This window comes from Primulina tabacum, chromosome 16 (genome assembly GCF_025594145.1).
Source record: "Primulina tabacum isolate GXHZ01 chromosome 16, ASM2559414v2, whole genome shotgun sequence".
Lineage (NCBI taxonomy): Eukaryota > Viridiplantae > Streptophyta > Magnoliopsida > Lamiales > Gesneriaceae > Primulina > Primulina tabacum.
The window spans coordinates 28,621,862-28,641,051 of record NC_134565.1 but is presented as its reverse complement, the minus strand read 5'-3'; the positions used below and the strand labels follow the sequence as shown (position 1 = coordinate 28,641,051).

General features: G+C 33.7%; 2 protein-coding genes across 6 annotated transcripts; one reads left to right on the top strand and one right to left on the bottom strand.

Annotated features, from left to right (window-relative positions):
- The first annotated feature begins 1,366 nt into the window (after positions 1-1,366).
- LOC142528233 (uncharacterized) lies at positions 1,367-7,072 on the top strand. Of its 5 annotated transcripts, none has more exons than XM_075633262.1 (3): positions 1,367-1,472; positions 2,249-2,478; positions 2,626-5,355. In XM_075633262.1, exon 3 carries the CDS (start codon positions 3,354-3,356, stop codon positions 4,164-4,166), a length of 813 nt encoding a protein of 270 aa, XP_075489377.1. In that variant the 5' UTR covers positions 1,367-1,472; positions 2,249-2,478; positions 2,626-3,353; the 3' UTR covers positions 4,167-5,355. The 5 variants fall into 5 exon arrangements, 4 of the variants coding, with proteins under 4 accessions (XP_075489377.1, XP_075489379.1, XP_075489378.1 ...); XR_012815676.1 differs by lacking the exon at positions 1,367-1,472 and adding an exon at positions 6,974-7,072 and having other exon boundaries at positions 1,826-2,478; positions 2,626-4,449; XM_075633264.1 differs by lacking the exon at positions 1,367-1,472 and having other exon boundaries at positions 1,826-2,338; positions 2,422-2,478.
- An 11,003-nt stretch (positions 7,073-18,075) lies between these two features.
- Positions 18,076-19,056, bottom strand: LOC142528752 (putative xyloglucan endotransglucosylase/hydrolase protein 23). The gene is made up of 3 exons (XM_075633895.1): positions 18,933-19,056; positions 18,609-18,802; positions 18,076-18,527 (listed from the first exon to the last, which is right to left on the bottom strand). The coding sequence occupies exons 1-3, from the start codon at positions 19,002-19,004 to the stop codon at positions 18,125-18,127; spliced, it is 669 nt and encodes a 222-aa protein (XP_075490010.1). The 5' UTR covers positions 19,005-19,056; the 3' UTR covers positions 18,076-18,124.
- Positions 19,057-19,190: the final 134 nt, after the last annotated feature.

Here is a 19,190-nt window from a genome sequence, read left to right as displayed (position 1 = left end):
ATACATACATGCAACATATATTACATACCCATGTACATTTATATATATTTGTATGACGATGGAACTCGCAACTATTATTTTTCGATTTATATTTGATAAATCAATAGTTTGCAAATCACGCTAGCTACGTAAACTGCATTGGACAAACAATGTACGACAGACTCGCCAGAGAAAATATTGGTAGGGGAATCGAATTCCACCATTGGTAAACTGCTCGCCTACTTCACCGACTCGAACACCTCTAGGAGCTACATGCATATATTATTCACATTATATTATATAATCATAAAAATGCGATTGCTGCCATTTTCACCTGATATACCCAAATGATCAATTAAGTCAGTAGTTTTCATATAACTGAGGGATTCATATATGTCACATGAATCACACATGTGCGTATACTACAAAAAAGAAAGCTGTTATCGAACCATCCGACGGTTTTAACCAAAACTATTGTCATTTAAAAACGGTTTATCTCAAAAATAATCGCTAATTAGCGATGGTTTATTTGTTCAAAACCGTCGCTAATTTTTAGTCAAAACTGTCACAATAGGAAGGTGACTGTGACTTTTTGGACAGTTTTAAAGTCCGTCGCTAAATCTGTTCAAAATCATCGCTAACTTTAAGTCAAAATCGTCGCAATAGGAAGGCAACGGTGACTTTTCGGATGGTTTTAAGGTCCGTCGCTGATTAACGAAGGTTTTAACGACGAAAAAAAAAACCGTCGCTAATATTAATTTTTTTTTAGTGCTAGAGTGTGTTAATCGATCGAATTTCCCAACTTTATGTTCAATATTATGCTACGAGTACGGTGGAAGATCTTAGACAAAAAGCAAAAAAAAACAATCAACTTTTTCAACGGGACAATCTTCTTATATAATAAATTAATGCTGAATTATATATAATATTATGCAGTCACCTAGAACAAAGGGCTTTTTTAAAAAAATATTATAAATTAAAAAAATCATTATAAAAATGTTACAAAATGAAAGGGTTTACAAAACTAGTATAATCCGCATTTCACTGCACCGGATTCTGACTTATTTAAAAAAAAATTAAAAAAAAAAAAAAAAGAAGTGGGGCACGGATTCAAAGAATCCGTGTCCACTCCGTGTTTTCCTCACTTTAAATAGAAATGATCTTCTCCTTTAAATAGCGTGTATTCCCTTTTCATTTCATCTATCGAATATATGTGTTCCTCGTAATCATTCTCGCATTCATCCGATTCATATGAGCAAAATTAATCTTTTCTACTTCGACCTTGTATTAATATTATTTGTTGATTTTATCATCCTTTTCATTTGAAGATATATCAAGAGTTAATGTTTAATTTCGTTGATAATATTATAATTATATATTAAGAAGTAATATTTTCTTTTGTGTAATTTTTTTGATAATATTTGTCATTTATTTCAGATATTAGCACCGTCCGTTGATATTATTACAAGTTCCGCATAATTACGTTTGAGAAGGTAATTTAAGTAATTTTTTTAATATTTTGTTTGTATTATTTATATTATATTAATGTAATTATAATTTTGTTCACTAATATTATATGATTAAGTATAATTTAATTAAATAGTATATTTTTAATATTATTCGCGATATTAAAAAATAGTTGGAATATTAAAAAAATAATAAATATGATATTGTGATTTTTGAAATATTTCAAGGTTAGTATTTTTAATATAATTAATTTAATTTAATATAAGAATGAGTTAATATTATTGTACTTAATACTAATAAAATTATAAAATATTTTGTTACGTTTTTTAAAAAAATTTATAAAAATTTATATATGAAATAGTGTTTAGTTACTCTATAACTTTGGTCACTTTAATATAATTTATATAATGTTATAAATATGTTTATGTTAATGCAAAGTAATATAAGAAATTGATAATTCTAATTAAAATATTTTTATCCAACTATATATTTTGAAATAACTTACTTAAAAGTTTAATATAAGTAAATTATATTAATTTTTATTGTCAAATTAATTTGTGTGGTTATATACAAAACAATTTTAAAAAATATGTAATAAAATTGCACCGAGTATTTGGTGAATTCATCAGTCCTTCAGCTCAAGTTTTCGGTATTCTTCTTGCGCAGCTCTTTTTTTTCTTCACTCCGTGGTATTTTTTGTTAGTTATAAGGAATCCGTGATTCTCCTCCCTTTATAAATTGCGTCGATCGTGTGATTATCAGAATTCCTGATTTGATTTGATAGTTTCCTGTCGAATATCAGAATTTTAGAGAATTGCGCCGAGTCTCAGCAATTCAGAATTTGATTTGGGAGAATTGTGCTGAGTAACAGAATTTGGGAGAATTGCGCCGAGTCTAAGTCTAATCTCTGTTTTTCTTTCTATATTGAATTGTTTTATGTATATTATATCTGATAATGTTTGTACTTTATTGCAGATATTAAACTCCGGTAGCTCATTTAATTACAAATTCCGTACAACGACATTTGAAAAGGTAATTTCAATAATTTTTTATATTTTAATTGTATTATTTATGTTGTATTAATGTAATTATAATTTTTTTCGGTTGCATTATACTATTTTATATAATTTTTTTATATTTTATATTTTTAATATTAATTATGTTTTATATTTCTCACAGACATGGATACTGTCAGGACCTTACTTTACGTAGGTGGCTATGTCATTATTGAAGATGGTAAGGTTGGATATAGTATTCTCGCGACCAGGCCCATTAAAATCCCTCGCTCTACTACATTTTCTCAATTTGTGAATTATGTGCATCGCAAGCTGGAGATCGACCCATCAAAATTCTGCATCAAATTGTCAACGAAATATTGTTATAGCTCGTTGTCTCGTTACATTGAAGAGCATGTCTATATCACAGATGATGATAGTCTACAATTTATGTTTGAGTTGCCGACACTGGATTGCATGTACTTGTATGTTGATTCATCGTCATTGTTACAGAACGTAAGTGATTACGATTTTGATGCAGTCATGCCACTAATAACGCAAGGTTTGGGAACAGTAGGTTTGAATGAAGCGAGACCTTCTATGTATCACGTCGATGAACAGTCAGCTCAGACCTACTCTGGGATCGACACTGGTCCTTGGGATCACCATATCACGGCTCACACTGAAGAAGACTATGCATGGGGGATGAATAGAACACGAGAATTGGATTTTACCTCAGGGGGTTGGGATCATCATATCACGGTTCCATCAGGAGTTGATGTTGCATGAGGTTCTAGTAGAACAGGCCAATTGGATTTAAATTCATCGGCTCCGGAAGAAAATACCACAAATGTCAGACATTTTGATAGTTCTGCTGAGGCTGCAAATATTCCCGCCCCAATTACAGAACACATGGATGAGCAAGATGATTTATTTGGGGACAGTTTGCATCACGTCATGAATAGCGATGATGATTTTTATGCTACATCAAGTGACGGAGAAGATGATCATCATGTTGAGAATGCAAATGAAGGGACATCGGCGCGTGTGTTAATGTCTGGAGCAACAATGACAGAGAACATTCCTATTGCACCAGAGCAACATTTACGTGAAATTCCCCAATTTTTCAATGAAGTCTACGACGAACAAATTCCATATTCATTTGGTATTCCTTCTTCTTCACGAACAAACTTTTACAATCCTGAAAGGCCAGAGCTCGGTGTAAAAATGGTTTTTAAGAGCAAAAGTGATTTAATAGCTTCAGTGAAGGATTTTTCTGTTCGGGTTTTGAGACGTGAATATATCGTTGTCCAAAGTTCTCCGACAATTTGGAAGGTCAAATGCAAGAACTGGTCCGAAGGTGGCGACTGTGGGTGGGGACTTCGAGCATCGTTCAGAAAAAGTTTAGGCTACTTCATGATCACAAAATATGGTGATGATCACACATTCATGTCTACCCAAGTCGGTATAGATCACCACAACCTTGACGTAAACATGATAGCCAGTATACTTTTGGGAATCGTGCGTTGTGATCTTGCATACGAGATCAAATATGTGCGAGAAAGTGTTAAAGGAAAATATGGGTATGATATATCGTATGCTAAGGCATGGCAGAGTTTGAAACGCGCAGTGAAGGTAATCTATGGCAAATGGGAAAGCTCTGTAACTTTTCTTCCTAAATATATGGGAGCTTTGTCGAAGTACAATCCAGGAACTATTGTATAATGGAAGCATCTTCGACCAAATGACCATCCACATAAAATTTTGAATTTTGTGTTTTGGGCCTTCAAACCATGTGTAGATGGTTTTCGACATTGTCGCAACATAATCAGCGTAGACGGTACCCATATGTACACCAAATATAAGCACAAACTACTCATAGCAGTAATTTTGGATGCCAATAACCAGGTTTTGCCGCTAGCATTTGCGCTTGTTGATGAAGAGAATTATAAGTCTTGGCATTGATTCCTCACTAATGTTGCATGACATGTTACCAGAGGGTGTAATGGTGTGTGCTTTATATCTGATAGACATGCGGGTATAACAAGTGCAGTGCAAGATCTCCCTGACTTCAAGCCTCCTCGTGGTATTCATCGTTTTTGTTTGAGGCATGTTTGCTCTAATTTCAACAGTAAGTTCAAAAACATTCAATTGAAAGACTTATGTTGGGAAGCAGGGATACAACACCAAGTAGCAAAATTTAATGCGACAATGGAGGCAATTAGAACAAATAATGCAGCAGCTTTCATCTATTTGTCAAACATTCCAAAAGAAAAATGATCATTGGCTCATGATGGGGGATGGAGACGAGGGATAATGACGACGAACATGTCTGAGTGTATTAATTGTGTATTGAAAGGGGTTCGACGTCTTCCAATAACTGCAATAGTGGAGCTGACATTACAACGATGGCGATGCGTGCACTATTTCATTCAACGACGATCGCAAAGTGATAAGATGCTGGAAAAAAATCAACCATGGACCGACTATGCGTACTCTAAATTTGATATGTGGTCAAAAAAGTCAATTGAACATCGAGTTGTAAGATTTGACCAAAGGGATAAAAAAGCATCCGTCGCGACAGGAGGAAGACCAAGTCGTCAACATCACGTACAAGCTGTCAACATTTCTACGCGTGATTGCACATGTGGTAAATTCACAATATTTGGAATTCCTTGTTCACATGTTATATGTGCAGCAAAATGGTTTGGTTTGAATCCCGCACAGCTTGTACAACCATGGTTTACACTGACCGAATACGTGAACACATACGATGGAAGATTCTACCATATTCATGATGAATAATATTGGGATGAACCTACATTCCAATTACAACACAATAGTGTTCGTCGACAAAGGAGTCAGGCTGGTAGAGATCGCAGGACACGCATAAGAAACGAGATGGACCAGCCATCATCGAGGGAGAGACATCGTGGGAGGTAAAAGATCTACAATAACGTATTGTACGTTATTTTTATATTTGTGTATTAAAATTTTGTATTTATTAATAATTCATGTTAATTGCAGGTAGGTGCCGGTGAGAAGATCGAGTTATGGTGCCTAATACTTATGTTTGTGACGAAGATTTTACAAAACAGTATTGTATTGTTATGACAATTTAGTGTTGTATTGTTATGAAGTTGTTTTAATATCAAGTGTGTTTACTTATTTGACTTGATTTAGCCATTATACTTATGTTCTTTCATTACTATAATTTTATCCGTAAATTTATTAGTAAAATAATAATAAATCATAATCAATACATTCTACATTTTAAAATAGTCAATAAAACAAAAATTGTATACGAGTGTTGAAAAAATATGTTGCAGCAACAACTTCTAATTAAAATAAAGAGTTAATGATTATGGTAACGATGCTCCCCAGTGCCACACGGTGGTCTTCTGATTACTCTACGTCCACGACCTAACACATGTTCAGCATCTCCATGCGTACTTGTTTGGGCTGCAGATGTACTGGTATCGACAATGTTCCCACCAACCTCATACCCTTCTATATCAGAATATTGTTGAAATGGTATGGGCGACGTGTTAAAAGTAGGGCGAATCTCATGCATACCCGGTCGAAAGTCACTTTGTAAAAATTGTGTAAAACTACCAGCAAATGGTGCGTAGTAACCAGCGTCATACGATGGAAAGCTTGAAACCACTAGCGGAGTAGTGTATGCTATATTTGAAGATGATGGTCCAGGTTCAAACTCATTTCCTGTCCACATCGGTGGATATTTCATCGGATCTGGGTGTGTCTGTGACATAGATGCATATGTTATGTAACATATATTTAATACAATAAATTAAATTTACGTACATATGTAGATAAATTGAACATGTCTTATGATAAAATGTCGGTAGTTTGCATCGACAAGATGGTAGCCCATGATGTTCGAAGGTACCACTGGCGGCGAGAGCACTATTTTTGAAATGCGATGATACCAACCAACATAGTCCACTGTGATGGCGGGTGTACCAGGTATGACATAATCCCCACCAATCACAAAATTATATCTGTCATTCCATATTTCTACAAAATCTTTGTGATATTTCGCCTAATCAAAGTTGTTCCGGCCTTGTCGAGTCAGTTTATGGAAATTGTCGAAGTTAGTAGCAGGTGGCGGAATACCCTGACGCATTACAAACTGTCGGAGACACCGCTCTGGTCAATGCATCTCAACTATATGAAAATTGATCAATGCGCATGCCGACCGACATAGATGAATTCTATTTCCATCAAGAATTCTGCCAACCTCCAGGGACTCCATATCATAAACAGTCCATATAAACTGAAGCAAATAAAATGAAAAAAAGATTAAAAAGTTGATAATATATAATTCAGACTGAATTTGTAAAAAATTTCAAACTCTAAACAACTAATTTATATATCTACCTGCCCTTCTACCATCCTGTCAAGCATATCCCTCATTATACGGACCGAATGATGGGCCGTGTGTATCCAAGAGAATCCGCGTCTCCACCTGCAATTTATAAAAGTACACAATATTTTCATTAAAACTAAAGAACAAAATAATAATAATAAATGTTAATTATTTCTTATGAGTACCGTGCGCCGTATGGTGGGAATGGTAGACCCTGAAGCACATCCGCAGCCTGCTCTTCTGAAATAGATACCTGTTGCGCTCTATCAGCCATCAGGGCAAAGAAGAGTAATTCTAGAGCACACCCAAATCTGCAATAACATACAACAAAAATAGTCAAATCATAAGAAAAAATAAGTACAACAAATATAATGACCGTAGAAGTGTAAAAATACCTGCAATATCTGAACAGGGCCACACAAATCAACCTTTAATCTCATTGATGTGTCGCACAACTCTCTATAAAGCTATGCCAACACAGCAGAACCCCAGCTATACGTATTCACTAAATCTATGTCCTCAAGAAACTGCAAATACAAAAGTTTCACAGCAGCACCTTCCGAGTCCGAAAATATACATCCACCAATGATCATTAATGCAACACAACGGGAATATTGTGCCACGTCCTCTTCAGTGCTTTAATCATTAATCATATTATTTAGGCAATTGTCTAGCAAGTAAGATAAAGATGTGCGCCTTTAATCTGAGAATATGTAGGCGTAAAACCCAACCAAGTAGCGCAACGCTGTTGTAAGGTATGTTTGTTGTACACGGTATCTACACCAGTGATGGGAATGCCATCAATATTCAACCCCCAAATAATGGCAATGTCCTGCAGGGTGATTGTTGCCCCGCCCACGGTAAGGTGAAATGTGTGTGTTTCACGACGCCATCTCTCAACAATGGCTGTAAGCAAATGATTATCATAATATTTAATAGGACCACACTGAATGACACCATAGAAGCCCATGCGTGCAAGACATAGGCGGACACGTAGTTGAATCCCAGCATTAAGCAATCTCCAAAGACATTTGTCAGACCGGCGTGGCGGAATTATTGCATCCATGTTTTCAGTGTTGATATTATTTGATGTGTGTCTACCCCGCAAATACAAGACATTATCCGTATTTTCAGCCATCTTGCAAACAAAAAATCATTAGTTAAAAAATATTATATTTTATATCAACAACATTTAACTACATATTTTATAGTAAACGAAATTTATTTGCAATTTCCGGATCGAAAAAGAAAACTTATATGTTGATGACAAATTGGTAATAAAACTAATTACTGTAAATTAAATAATTTCTTTTAAAAATCAATAATACTTCATAAAACGTAACAAATAAATATAATAAATACATTAGTAATAATTATTATTAAGTATAGTAATAGTTATAAAACATATACATTAGTAAGTAATAGTTATTTATTAATAGTAATAATTTGTTATAAAATGTATACATTAGTAATAGTTATTTATTATAAAAAGTATAACATGTAATTACAATAAATACATTAGTAATAGTTATTATAATAAATACATTAGTAATAGTTATAAAATGTATACATTTATTGTAATTAAATTAAGTATAGTTATTATTTTACAATTAATATTATAATTATTTCAATAATATAATTACTATTACAATTATTACGTGATGCGTTCGTTATTATACAATTATACAATTAATATTATAATTATTCCAATATTATAATTATATAGTTATTACTATACAATTAATATTATAATTATTCCAATAATATAATTTATATTACAACTAATTCCAATAATACAATTAATATTATATTTTTCGTAATTAAATTAAGTACTATAATTTTTATTACTTAAAACTACTATGATGCGTTCATAAAGTGTTCGGTAATGCAAAAATTCTAAATTATAGTATTATAATTTCAATAATACAATTAATATTATAACTATTGTTATTACTTAAAACTACTATAATTAACGAACAATAATAAATATAATAAACAAAAATAATATCGTTACCTCTTAATATTTTGAAAAAATACTGAAGACTTACGCTAATGAATAAATGGAAACTTCTGAAGATGGGTGCTGGAAAGATGCTCGGGGCTCGGCGAACGAAAGAAAAATAAGGAAAAGGAGGATGCTCGGGGCTTGGCGAACGAAAGAAAAATAAGGAAAAGGATGCTCGGTGGAAGAAGGGGAGCTCACGGTGATTAATGAGGAGGTGCGCACCTCATTTAAAGAAGGGGAGCTCACGGATTCTAAGAATCCGTGAGTGTTAATTTTTTAAAAAATTTAATTGAATCCGGGAATCTGATTTCCGGATTGTAATATTTTTATAACACCTCAAATTTTGTTATATTTTAATATATACTTTTTAGAATAATATTATTTTTAAAAAAAAACCCTAGAACAAAGACTGCACCAGTCAATGAGAAATGAAATCAATTTTCTTGGAAATATGGTACAAATTTTTTTAACCAATATGGTACAATTTTTATAAAACATGATATTGTGATGACACTTTGAAAGCTATTAATTACCAATCGAATAAGTGATAGAATTGATCTATCTTAACTTAAAAACTATTATATTAGATAAAATAATAATTTAATAAAGTAAAATATATTTTCAATTCTAAAACAGATCGATCTCAATGTGCTTAGTTCTCTCGTGAAAAACTGAATTGCACTCTAATTATCACAATATAACGAAGTAGGATGACGAAGAAAGATAAGAAATCCACAAGAAACCAATGTAACCAAACAATATCGCAGGGGGTTGAAGCCATAGCACGATACTCGGCTTCGGTGGAAGATCTATAGATAAAACTTGTTTCTTACTTTTCCAAGAGATAAGAGAATCTCCAAGAAAAATACAAAAGCCAGTGGTTGACTTATGATTCATGGGATCGACAGCCCAATCAGCATCAAAGTATGCATGCAGCTCTAAGAAGGAAACAAAAGACTTTGAAACTGAGTGCCCCGAAGATACCTAAGAATGCGAAGAATAGCAGCCCAATGAACTGTAGTTTGTGCAATGACAAACTGACTTACTATATGAACATCATGAGTAATATCTGGACGAGTCACAGTGAGATAAACCAAGCTGTCAACAATAATACGATATAAAGTAAGATCTGGCAAATGAGGTTCATCCGACGGAGAGTACCGAGCATTGGTCTCAAGAGGAGTATCCACTATCATGTTATCAGTTAGACGTGCACGCTCAAACAGATCTGCTATGTACTTTGACTGGGATAAAAGATAACCTTTTGGAGAATAGGCAACCTCAATTCCTAAAAAGTAACGTAGCAAACCTAAGTCCTTCATAGCAAAGCAGCGAGCTAGCTCAGACTTCAAAGCCTCAATACCATCAATATCATCACCAGTGATTATCATGTCATCAACATATAAAGACAGAAGTATACGACCTGCACGAGTACACTTGACAAATAATGCGGAATCATGATGACTAGGAATAAACCCAAGCGAAGTAATCACTATAAAAAAATTCTCGAACCAAGCACGAGGAGCTTGTTTCAGATCATAAAGAGCCTTACGAATTCTACAAACTTCACCAGGTTGGTGAGCAACACCAGGAGGAAGATCCATAAAAAGTTTTTCGTGAAGATCACCATTTAAGAAGGCATTCTTGACATCCATTTGAGAGATTTTCCATCGACGAGCAGAAGCAACAACAATTAGAGTACGAACTGTCGTCATTTTAGCAACGGGGCAAATGTTTTCTCATAATCCATGCCATGCTTATGAGAGTAACCTTTAACAACAAGACGTGCTTTGCATCGTTAAATAGATCCATCATATTTGGTTTTATGTTGTAGACCCAAAGACAGCCAATGGTGTGCTTTCTTGGTGGTAATAGAACCAAATCCCATGTATGAGTCTGATGAAGAACAGTCAGTTCCTCAGCCATAGCTTTTACTAAAGTGGATTACTAACAGCTTCGCAACAGGATAAAGGCTCATAGAGCCGATGAACAGAGGCAACAAATGAAGTGAAAGAGCTAGAATAACACGATTAAGCAAAATCAGGTAGTTCAATAGACTTACGAACGCGAGTGGACTGATAGAGTGGAGGATTATCCGCAATGCCATGAGATGATTGGGTTGTCGTAGGGGGATTTGAGGAGCAGGAGTCTCGGGTGTGGTCGTGGGCAAGGTCTCGTCGGTGTCGGAGGTGAAAGGGTCAATACGAATAAGATCTGCACGTGTCATATTATGCGAACTAACATGTATAGAAAAGAAAGGAACATGTTCAAGGAACACAACATGACGAGAGACATACAATTTTGACTAATTGGATCAAAACAACAAGATCTTTTTTTAGCAATATCATAACCCATAAAAACATAGAGAGCAGAATGTGGGGACAACTTATTGCACTCTGTGGTCGGAGAACAAAACAAGCACAACCAAAGAAACGAAATAAAGAATAACCAGGAGCATGACTATACATTTTTTCAAAGGGTGACAAACCTGAATTGTGTGAAGTTGGAATTCTATTGATCACATGAAAGAATAATCAGGAGCATGACCATACAATTTTTCAAAGTGTGACAAACCTAAATTGTGTGAAATTGGAATTCTATTGATCACGTGAACAACAGTAAGAATTAATTCACCCCAAAATACACTAGGAACATTAGAAGACAGTAAGAAAGAGCGAGTTGTTTCAACAATATGTCTATGTTTTCTTTCTGCAACACTATTTTGTTCAGTGGTTTCTCTACACGAGGTTTGACTTATTGTGCCATCAAAAGAAAGAAAACAAGAAAAATCATTAGAAGTGTATTCACCCCCCAAATCACAATGAAAGCACTTGATGACAGCTGAATGTTGATTTTTCACAAGAGCTTTAAAATCATTTAAAATATCAAGATAATCAAACATATGTTTCATCAGATAAATCCAACAATAACGAGTGCAATCATCAATAAAAGAAACATAATATCTTGAACCCCCCCCCCCCCCCCCCCCTTCGTGAGAACAGGAGATGGTCCCCATCTGAATGAACAAGATCAAAAGGAGTAGAAGAAAAAGAAAGACTTTTATAAAAAGGTAAAGTCGAAATTTTTTCCAGTTTACAACTACTACAATCAGAAATATCATGACTTTTCAAAGTTCTTAGTGCTCCTGTAGACGCTAAAAATTGCAAATGAGACATAGAAACGTGGCTTAGAAAATTATGCCATAAATAAAAATCCTAAGACGACCGACTCAAGCGAAAAGAAGATAGATCCACACTAGATGATGCAACATCTGGTACTCTGAGATAATCCAAAAAATAAGGTCCCCCTGTCTACGGCCTGTCCCAATCAATCTCTGGGATCGCGGGTCCTGCACATAACAATTTGAAGAAGAGAAGTAGACTAAGTATCCACACTCACATAATTGACTGAGCGAAACAAGATTAAGTGTATGATTGGGAAGGTATACATCAGGAAGAGATAGAACACGTAACAAGAGAACCAACGCCTACTAGTGGCATCGTTGTATCATCAGCAGTCACAATTTCAATGGAAGAACTGTGAGACAAAGAAGCAAAAGAAGACAAATCAGGAGACATATGGTGAGATGCTCCAGAATCCAAGACCCAGATGGACGAAAATATACCTGAAGTGGCAGAGGATGACAAACATATATGTGAAGAAGCTGACATAGCATGAGGCTGTGAAGCGAGGAACTGTTGAAACTGCTCAAACAAATATGGATCCAAAGACGGTGCAGCCATTGCATTGCTAGACTAAAGTGGTCGATATGTCCACTGGTTTGATGGATTATCAGGTTTCCATGGAGTGTTATGAGATGGCTGATGTTGCTGCTGTGGTTTCCATGGAGTGTTCTGTGGTTATTGTTGTTGCTGTTGCGGCTAGGCTTTTCCTATACTGAACAATAGTGGGCATTGAGCTTTCTAGTGACCCTTTTCTTTACAAAAGCATGCTCATCTTGAAAAACCTTCGTCCTTGACCTGTTTTGGTGATTAGCTTGAGGTCGTTGAGGAGCTGTAAAGACAGATGGTGGTGTAATTGAGATTGTCCCTTTATCAACGTGAGACTTAAGACGAATCTCTTCAGCTAACAATTCGCTTACAACCGAGTCAACAGAAGGAAGATGGTTGCGATGAAGAATCGTCCCACACAGACCCTCAAAATCATTCCGAAGTGCCATCAAAAATTGTACCAAGCTTCTTCTCTCCGAGCAATATAAGATGTGAATGCTCACAATTCTGCAGATTCTGTTAATGCCAATTGATCCCAGAATGTCGACATGGTAGAATAAAAATCTTGGATGCTCATATATTTCTGCTGAAGGGCACAAATATCTGTCTCCAATCGATATTGTTTGGCAAAATTAGATTGTGTATACAAGTGTGCCAGATGATCCCAAACCTCCTTATCGGTCTCATATTTTGCCAATTGAGCACCTATTGAGTGCGCAACAGAATTATTAATTCACATAATAATCTTCGAATTATCTGCCTCCCAAACATCCAATGTTGCAGCATAATCAGGGTTCGTCTGGTCTATAGGCTTGTCTCACACACCTGTGACATAGCCCCACATCGATTTTCCCCGCAAGAAATTCTTCATAACATGACCCCAATACGAATAATTTTTTCCATCCAATTGAACACTAATCGACTGAATAGAATCGTCTTTACGAGTATCCATGATGGCAAAACCAAACAAAATCGAACGAATAAAACAAAACACAATGCAGCGAAGAAATAGTACGTGATTACCAAAGAGAAACTATACGAATGAAAAGTTGTATGAACACATATCCATGAGATAGAGGCTTTGAAAAAATGTATGGTCATGCTCTGATCACAGAAATTGTACGAATACAGATCCATGAGATAGTTCGATCCTCGAAATATGTGGATGAGATTAACAGTTTTTCTCTACAATTGACAAATCAATGAGATAGAGGCTCTGATACTATGAAGAAACAGAGAGTGGGTGAAAACTCAAGTCGCAGTATTGTGAACTGACTGATAAAAAATACAAAGAATTAAGTATATATAGCTAGGGTAAACACAAAAAGATTAAAATGAACAATCTACCATTGAGATTTAATAATAATATATTCTAACAATACACATATGCAAACCTATGCGTCACTAAATCTAACTAGAGCCAACTTTTGTCAGCTTGAGTTAAGACGATCAAGAATCAATTATGTTGGTCGTATCAACAGTTGAACAAACCCAATCCACATCACAATTGATTACACGGGCATCAGAGTAACTCTGATAATTAACCAAAGTTAAACACAAAAACTCTTGTCAGATGGTCTTCTTGGTCAATTTTGTGAGACGAGTCTTTTATTTGGGTCATCCATGAAAAAATATTATTTTTTTATTGTAAATATAGACAGAGTTGACCTGTCTCACAAATAAAAATCTGTGAGAAGTCTCACAAAAAACAAATAAAATAGTGACATGAAAGATGTAACTGATAGATAGACACATACACAAGAATTTGCTTACTACGGGAGACTGAGAGATTGAAAGCAATGTCACAGAGATTCAAGAGAGCTATTATTCTTGAAATTGAGAGAATGCAAGCGTAATGCCTGAAGTAAATATCACAATATGTTGATTTAGTAATGTGATATTACAAAATAATTAACGAATTTCAAAGAATGAAATATGACATATCTTGAACATAAGAAGTTCAAATGATTTGATTTGGAGATGACGTAGAAAACTCAAAAATATAGAAGTGTTGTATTCTGAGTTTTGGAAAATTTGATCGTTTGGCTGGTCCAAACGGATATATCGTTGTTAAAAATGTTAAATATATTATATTATATTATGCTATTTTATTATATAATATAATATAATGTTTAATAAAAAGGCTGTATAAATTTCACAACAACACAAGACATTTGAACAGAGAGGTGTGGCAGAGATGAGAGAAAAGAAATAATACAGTTTTGAATTTTCTTTTCGATCTTGCGACTTATCAGTTTATTCAATCGACGAACCGACTTTAATTCTGGAATCTTTGACACGATATCTTCGATTTGAGGCATAAATTTTATAATTTTTTATGATATTTGAAATTCGTCAATTTTTGGAATAAATATGATAAATGGTTAAATCATACAGAAATTGAAGATTATTGAATAATGTATGATTTTAACGAAGAAGTGAATATTATACATGTGTTATTTTGAATTATTCCCAATTTATTATAATTAGATATTTTAATCGTTGAATTGAAACTGGAGATGTGTTTTTCAGTTGTTATTAATTCTGATTATATATTCTGAGTCTACGAAGTATATGCTACATGTTGATTTAAAGTTTTCGTATTTTAACAGATGTTGTAAAATAGCATCTTATTTGAAGTTAATTGATCATGGTGTATTTGATGTTAGTATTGTGAATTAAATATACCAAAATATTAATTGTTGAACGATGAAATGTGTAATCGAGTTTTATATTTTGTTAAATAATTGTTGTTGGGATATTTAATGTTGTATATTGAGGTTGTTATGATTGTGTTGATACGGTAACAATGATCTGATAATTATTGTTGAATTATTTAGATACGTAAAAATCCTCAGGACCAAAGAAGTAGCCAGATTTTATATATATACCCGATCATTAGGTACGTGTTGATATACGAACATATGTTGTTATTGTTAAGTATTGATAAATATAATTGTGTTGAGCGATGATAAATCGCCGAAAATTAGTGATTTGATATTATATCTATTGTTGTTTATTATTCTTGATGTTGTTGGCTGTCGTTTATTGAGATACTTATTATGTATGTTGTTCGATCGACAATATTGATGTCGCCGGAGCAGGGTGCGACGTATCGTCGATGTTGTTTGATCGACAATATTTTTGTTGCCAGAGCAGGGGTGCGACGTATTATTGATGTTGTTTGATCGACGATATTGCTGTCGTCGGAGTAAGGGTGCGACGTATCGTTGATGTTGTTGTTGCAGCATGGAAGTGATGTTGTTTATATTGTTGATGGTTTGATTGTCCAGAAACAGCAAAAGGGGTATTTCTATTATGATTTCAGTTATATTTTATGTTGTTGTTAAAATAACTGTTATGTATTTCGATGATGTGAGTTGTGTATGCTCATCTTTTGGAGACTGTTTCTGTTGGACAGGTTACAGGACTAGTGCTGAGACATGATAGAGGTGAATGACTAGGTGTGTCTAGTCAAAGAAGTCATGTAGTTGATAGTAGATAGAGACAGTATAGCTCATTGTTGTATTTGAGTTATATGTGTGTATTTATTATACCGTTTCTGCTACACTAATGTAGATAGTGCGATGATTGCACTATTTTGTCCTATATACATTATATTATTACGTCGTTGAAAAGATAATTTTTATGTATATGACGTCACATATTGTATGATTACATGGCAAGATTTGGGGCACCACAGCAAAACAGAGTGAATTCTTTTGTACAATATTGTTGTGTATCTCAAAGTTGATAAATCAATGATGATTTTCGTGGATGTAGGTCATTTAAATAGACGGTCCGCTCAAAACCCGCTGTCATTCTTGATTACTACTAGCAGATGTATATCTGAATTCTTGTTTTCATATTTCCTCCGAAAAATGTTTGATATAAATTTGCACAAACCGAGTTGAGAAATCTTCCTGGAGATAAAGCCATCCTCGTGCATTCATACAGAGAAACACACAACATATAATAAAAGTCATTGGTGAATGATTTAAAGATTGGTCAATAATGTTAGTCTGATTTGCTTGCAGTCGAGTTCTTGTTTTTTTGGATTAAGCTGCAACTTTTCGATGAACAATGGATAAATTGGTATAGCCAAAGTGTTTTTAATTGATGTTTCTTGTAATTGTCTCAATTCCCCAACAATTTGAAGTTCATCGCAACATTTTTTTGGGAGTCGATAACAATTTTTTATTTTTCATTTTTATAAAAACTAGTGTCCATTGGCACTCGTGTGAAAAGTCTAGAAATTATATTACAATTAAAATTGTTAAAAATTATTTTTTTTTATAAGAAGACTAATGTCACATGTACAACCAAATTTGTATAACAATTTTTACAACACAAAAAATTCAATAAAAAATTCTATTTATCAAAAGTCATGTAATAAATGCAATACAAAATCTAATAGCAACATCTCACAATATATAGAAAAATATCACGATATAATTATCGTAAATATGTTATACATGTATTTATTGTACTCTTAACATTATTCAATTATTATACAACTGATGGTATGCTATTTTAAAAATTAAAAAAAATATGGATAAATATTAAAAAAGGCTATTTTATTAAGATATGGTTGTTACAAATGAGCTAAAAATTTATTAAAGTAAGTTTTTATAATATACTGATGGAGTATTTTTGTAATCTTATCTGCGTATTTTTTGTTTATAAAAAGTTATGTGATAACCAAAAACCAAAAAATATATACTTTAGGCCTTTATGCTTTATAATATTTTTATAAAAATTTAGGGTACATCAAATTAAATTTCATATTGATATTAACATTATACTATCATATGTACGTAGAGTAAGAAGAATACGTGATGAGATGAGATGAGCAATAGATGACCAACTAAACCACATGTATTTTATTTTTTAATATCGATCAACTATAAGAAAACGATCTCCTCATGTATATTTCAAATATACACATGTAAATTTTAAATATACATGAGAATGTTATTTTTTTAATTAAATAATTGATTGAGGTTATTTTATAAATTTTCTTATTCAAAAGTCAAGTAATTAATATTTTGTTTTCTTCAATTTCGAGATAGACCTAATTGGGCTCTTGTTATGACATGATGTTTTTTGATATTTTGGGACTTGGGATCCCAAAGCCAAATAAAATTTGAATCGTCTCAATTTGTAGACTCCGAGAAGTGTATTTAACGTAAAAGATTTAATGATTTTTTTTTATAAAATTTAAAAGTTTAGAGATATTCAATTAAATTTAACATTTAAAATATGTTTTTATATAGTTTTTAAAAGTCAGTAACAAATCTATGTGTCAAACAAAAATTAAATATTAGCGTAAAAAATAAATTTCTTAATTAAATACGGTTATATTAATCAAATGAATGTAATGTTAATTTGTAAAATGATCAATAGTGTAAATTATATGCTAAAAAGTTAGTGTGGTAGAATATTATTTCTGTAAAGAAATTAATAAAAGAGTATTAATTATTAGCAACTTATTGATTTATTACATACACAGAGTGTAGAAAAAAAACAAACAAACAAAACAATTCTACCGTATAATCTACATTAATATTGTGCATTCTGCGGGGAAACCTTGTGGGAATCGCTTTGAATCCGCGCAGTAATTATATATCATGAAATTTTTCTGCACCCATTTCAATCTCTGTTGGCTCGTGGCATCAAGCTCTTCGTTTAACCATGCGTTATTCTTGCCGTTGGAGGCACCAGAAGAGCAGGACGATGCACCGGAGGGCGAATTTATACATGCATCAGCCTTGTAATTCCGGTATGAAGCAACGAATGGAGCCTTACTCCAATCTGTTTTGATCAGTCCCCCTCTCGTCGCCCAATCGTCGGCATTCCACAAGCTCGAGTATATCCTCATCGGCTGATTTTTTGGATAGGGGACTCCTCGCGATTCTTGATTCTTGAATTCTCTGATGGGTGTGCCATCTACCGAGAATCTGGAGATCGTGGAAAAGAATGCTTATCAGTAAAAATAAAATAAGTTAAGCGATGAAAATACGAAAAAATTAATGACTTGCATGATTCGCTGGGGATTCCATAGGATGGAATACGTGTGAAAATCAGCAGTGGGATCGAACCAAAGATAGAACTGCTGTTCTCTATTGCCTTTACCCTGGACGTACACATTAGTGTGCAGAATATAAGGGTCGCCACTCAAATTCCCCAAGAACTCGAAATCTATCTCATCATGTGTCGCCCCTTGTGAAGACAACTGCAAACAGATCGATGCAAACGACACATTATATTAGTTTACTCGTAAGTCGTAACGTCGTACGATTAAATATTCTTACAAAAATAATAATAATAATATAAAAAAAAACAGAGAGATGGATTATACTCACGAAATAAGCAGTCACGGTTCCGGCTGAGTTTCCGGGCACAAGTTTGAGCTGCGTATCGATCTTTCCGAACATGTATTCGTCCTTGGACTGGAATCCAGAGCCCGAGGTTTTGTCCAAGGTGAGAGTGAGAGACGGTCTCACAAATTTTTATCTATAAACGGATCAATCCTACCGATATTTACAATAATTAAAAGTAATACTTTTAGCATAAAAAAATAATACTTTTTCATGGATGACTCAAATAAGAGATTTGTCTCA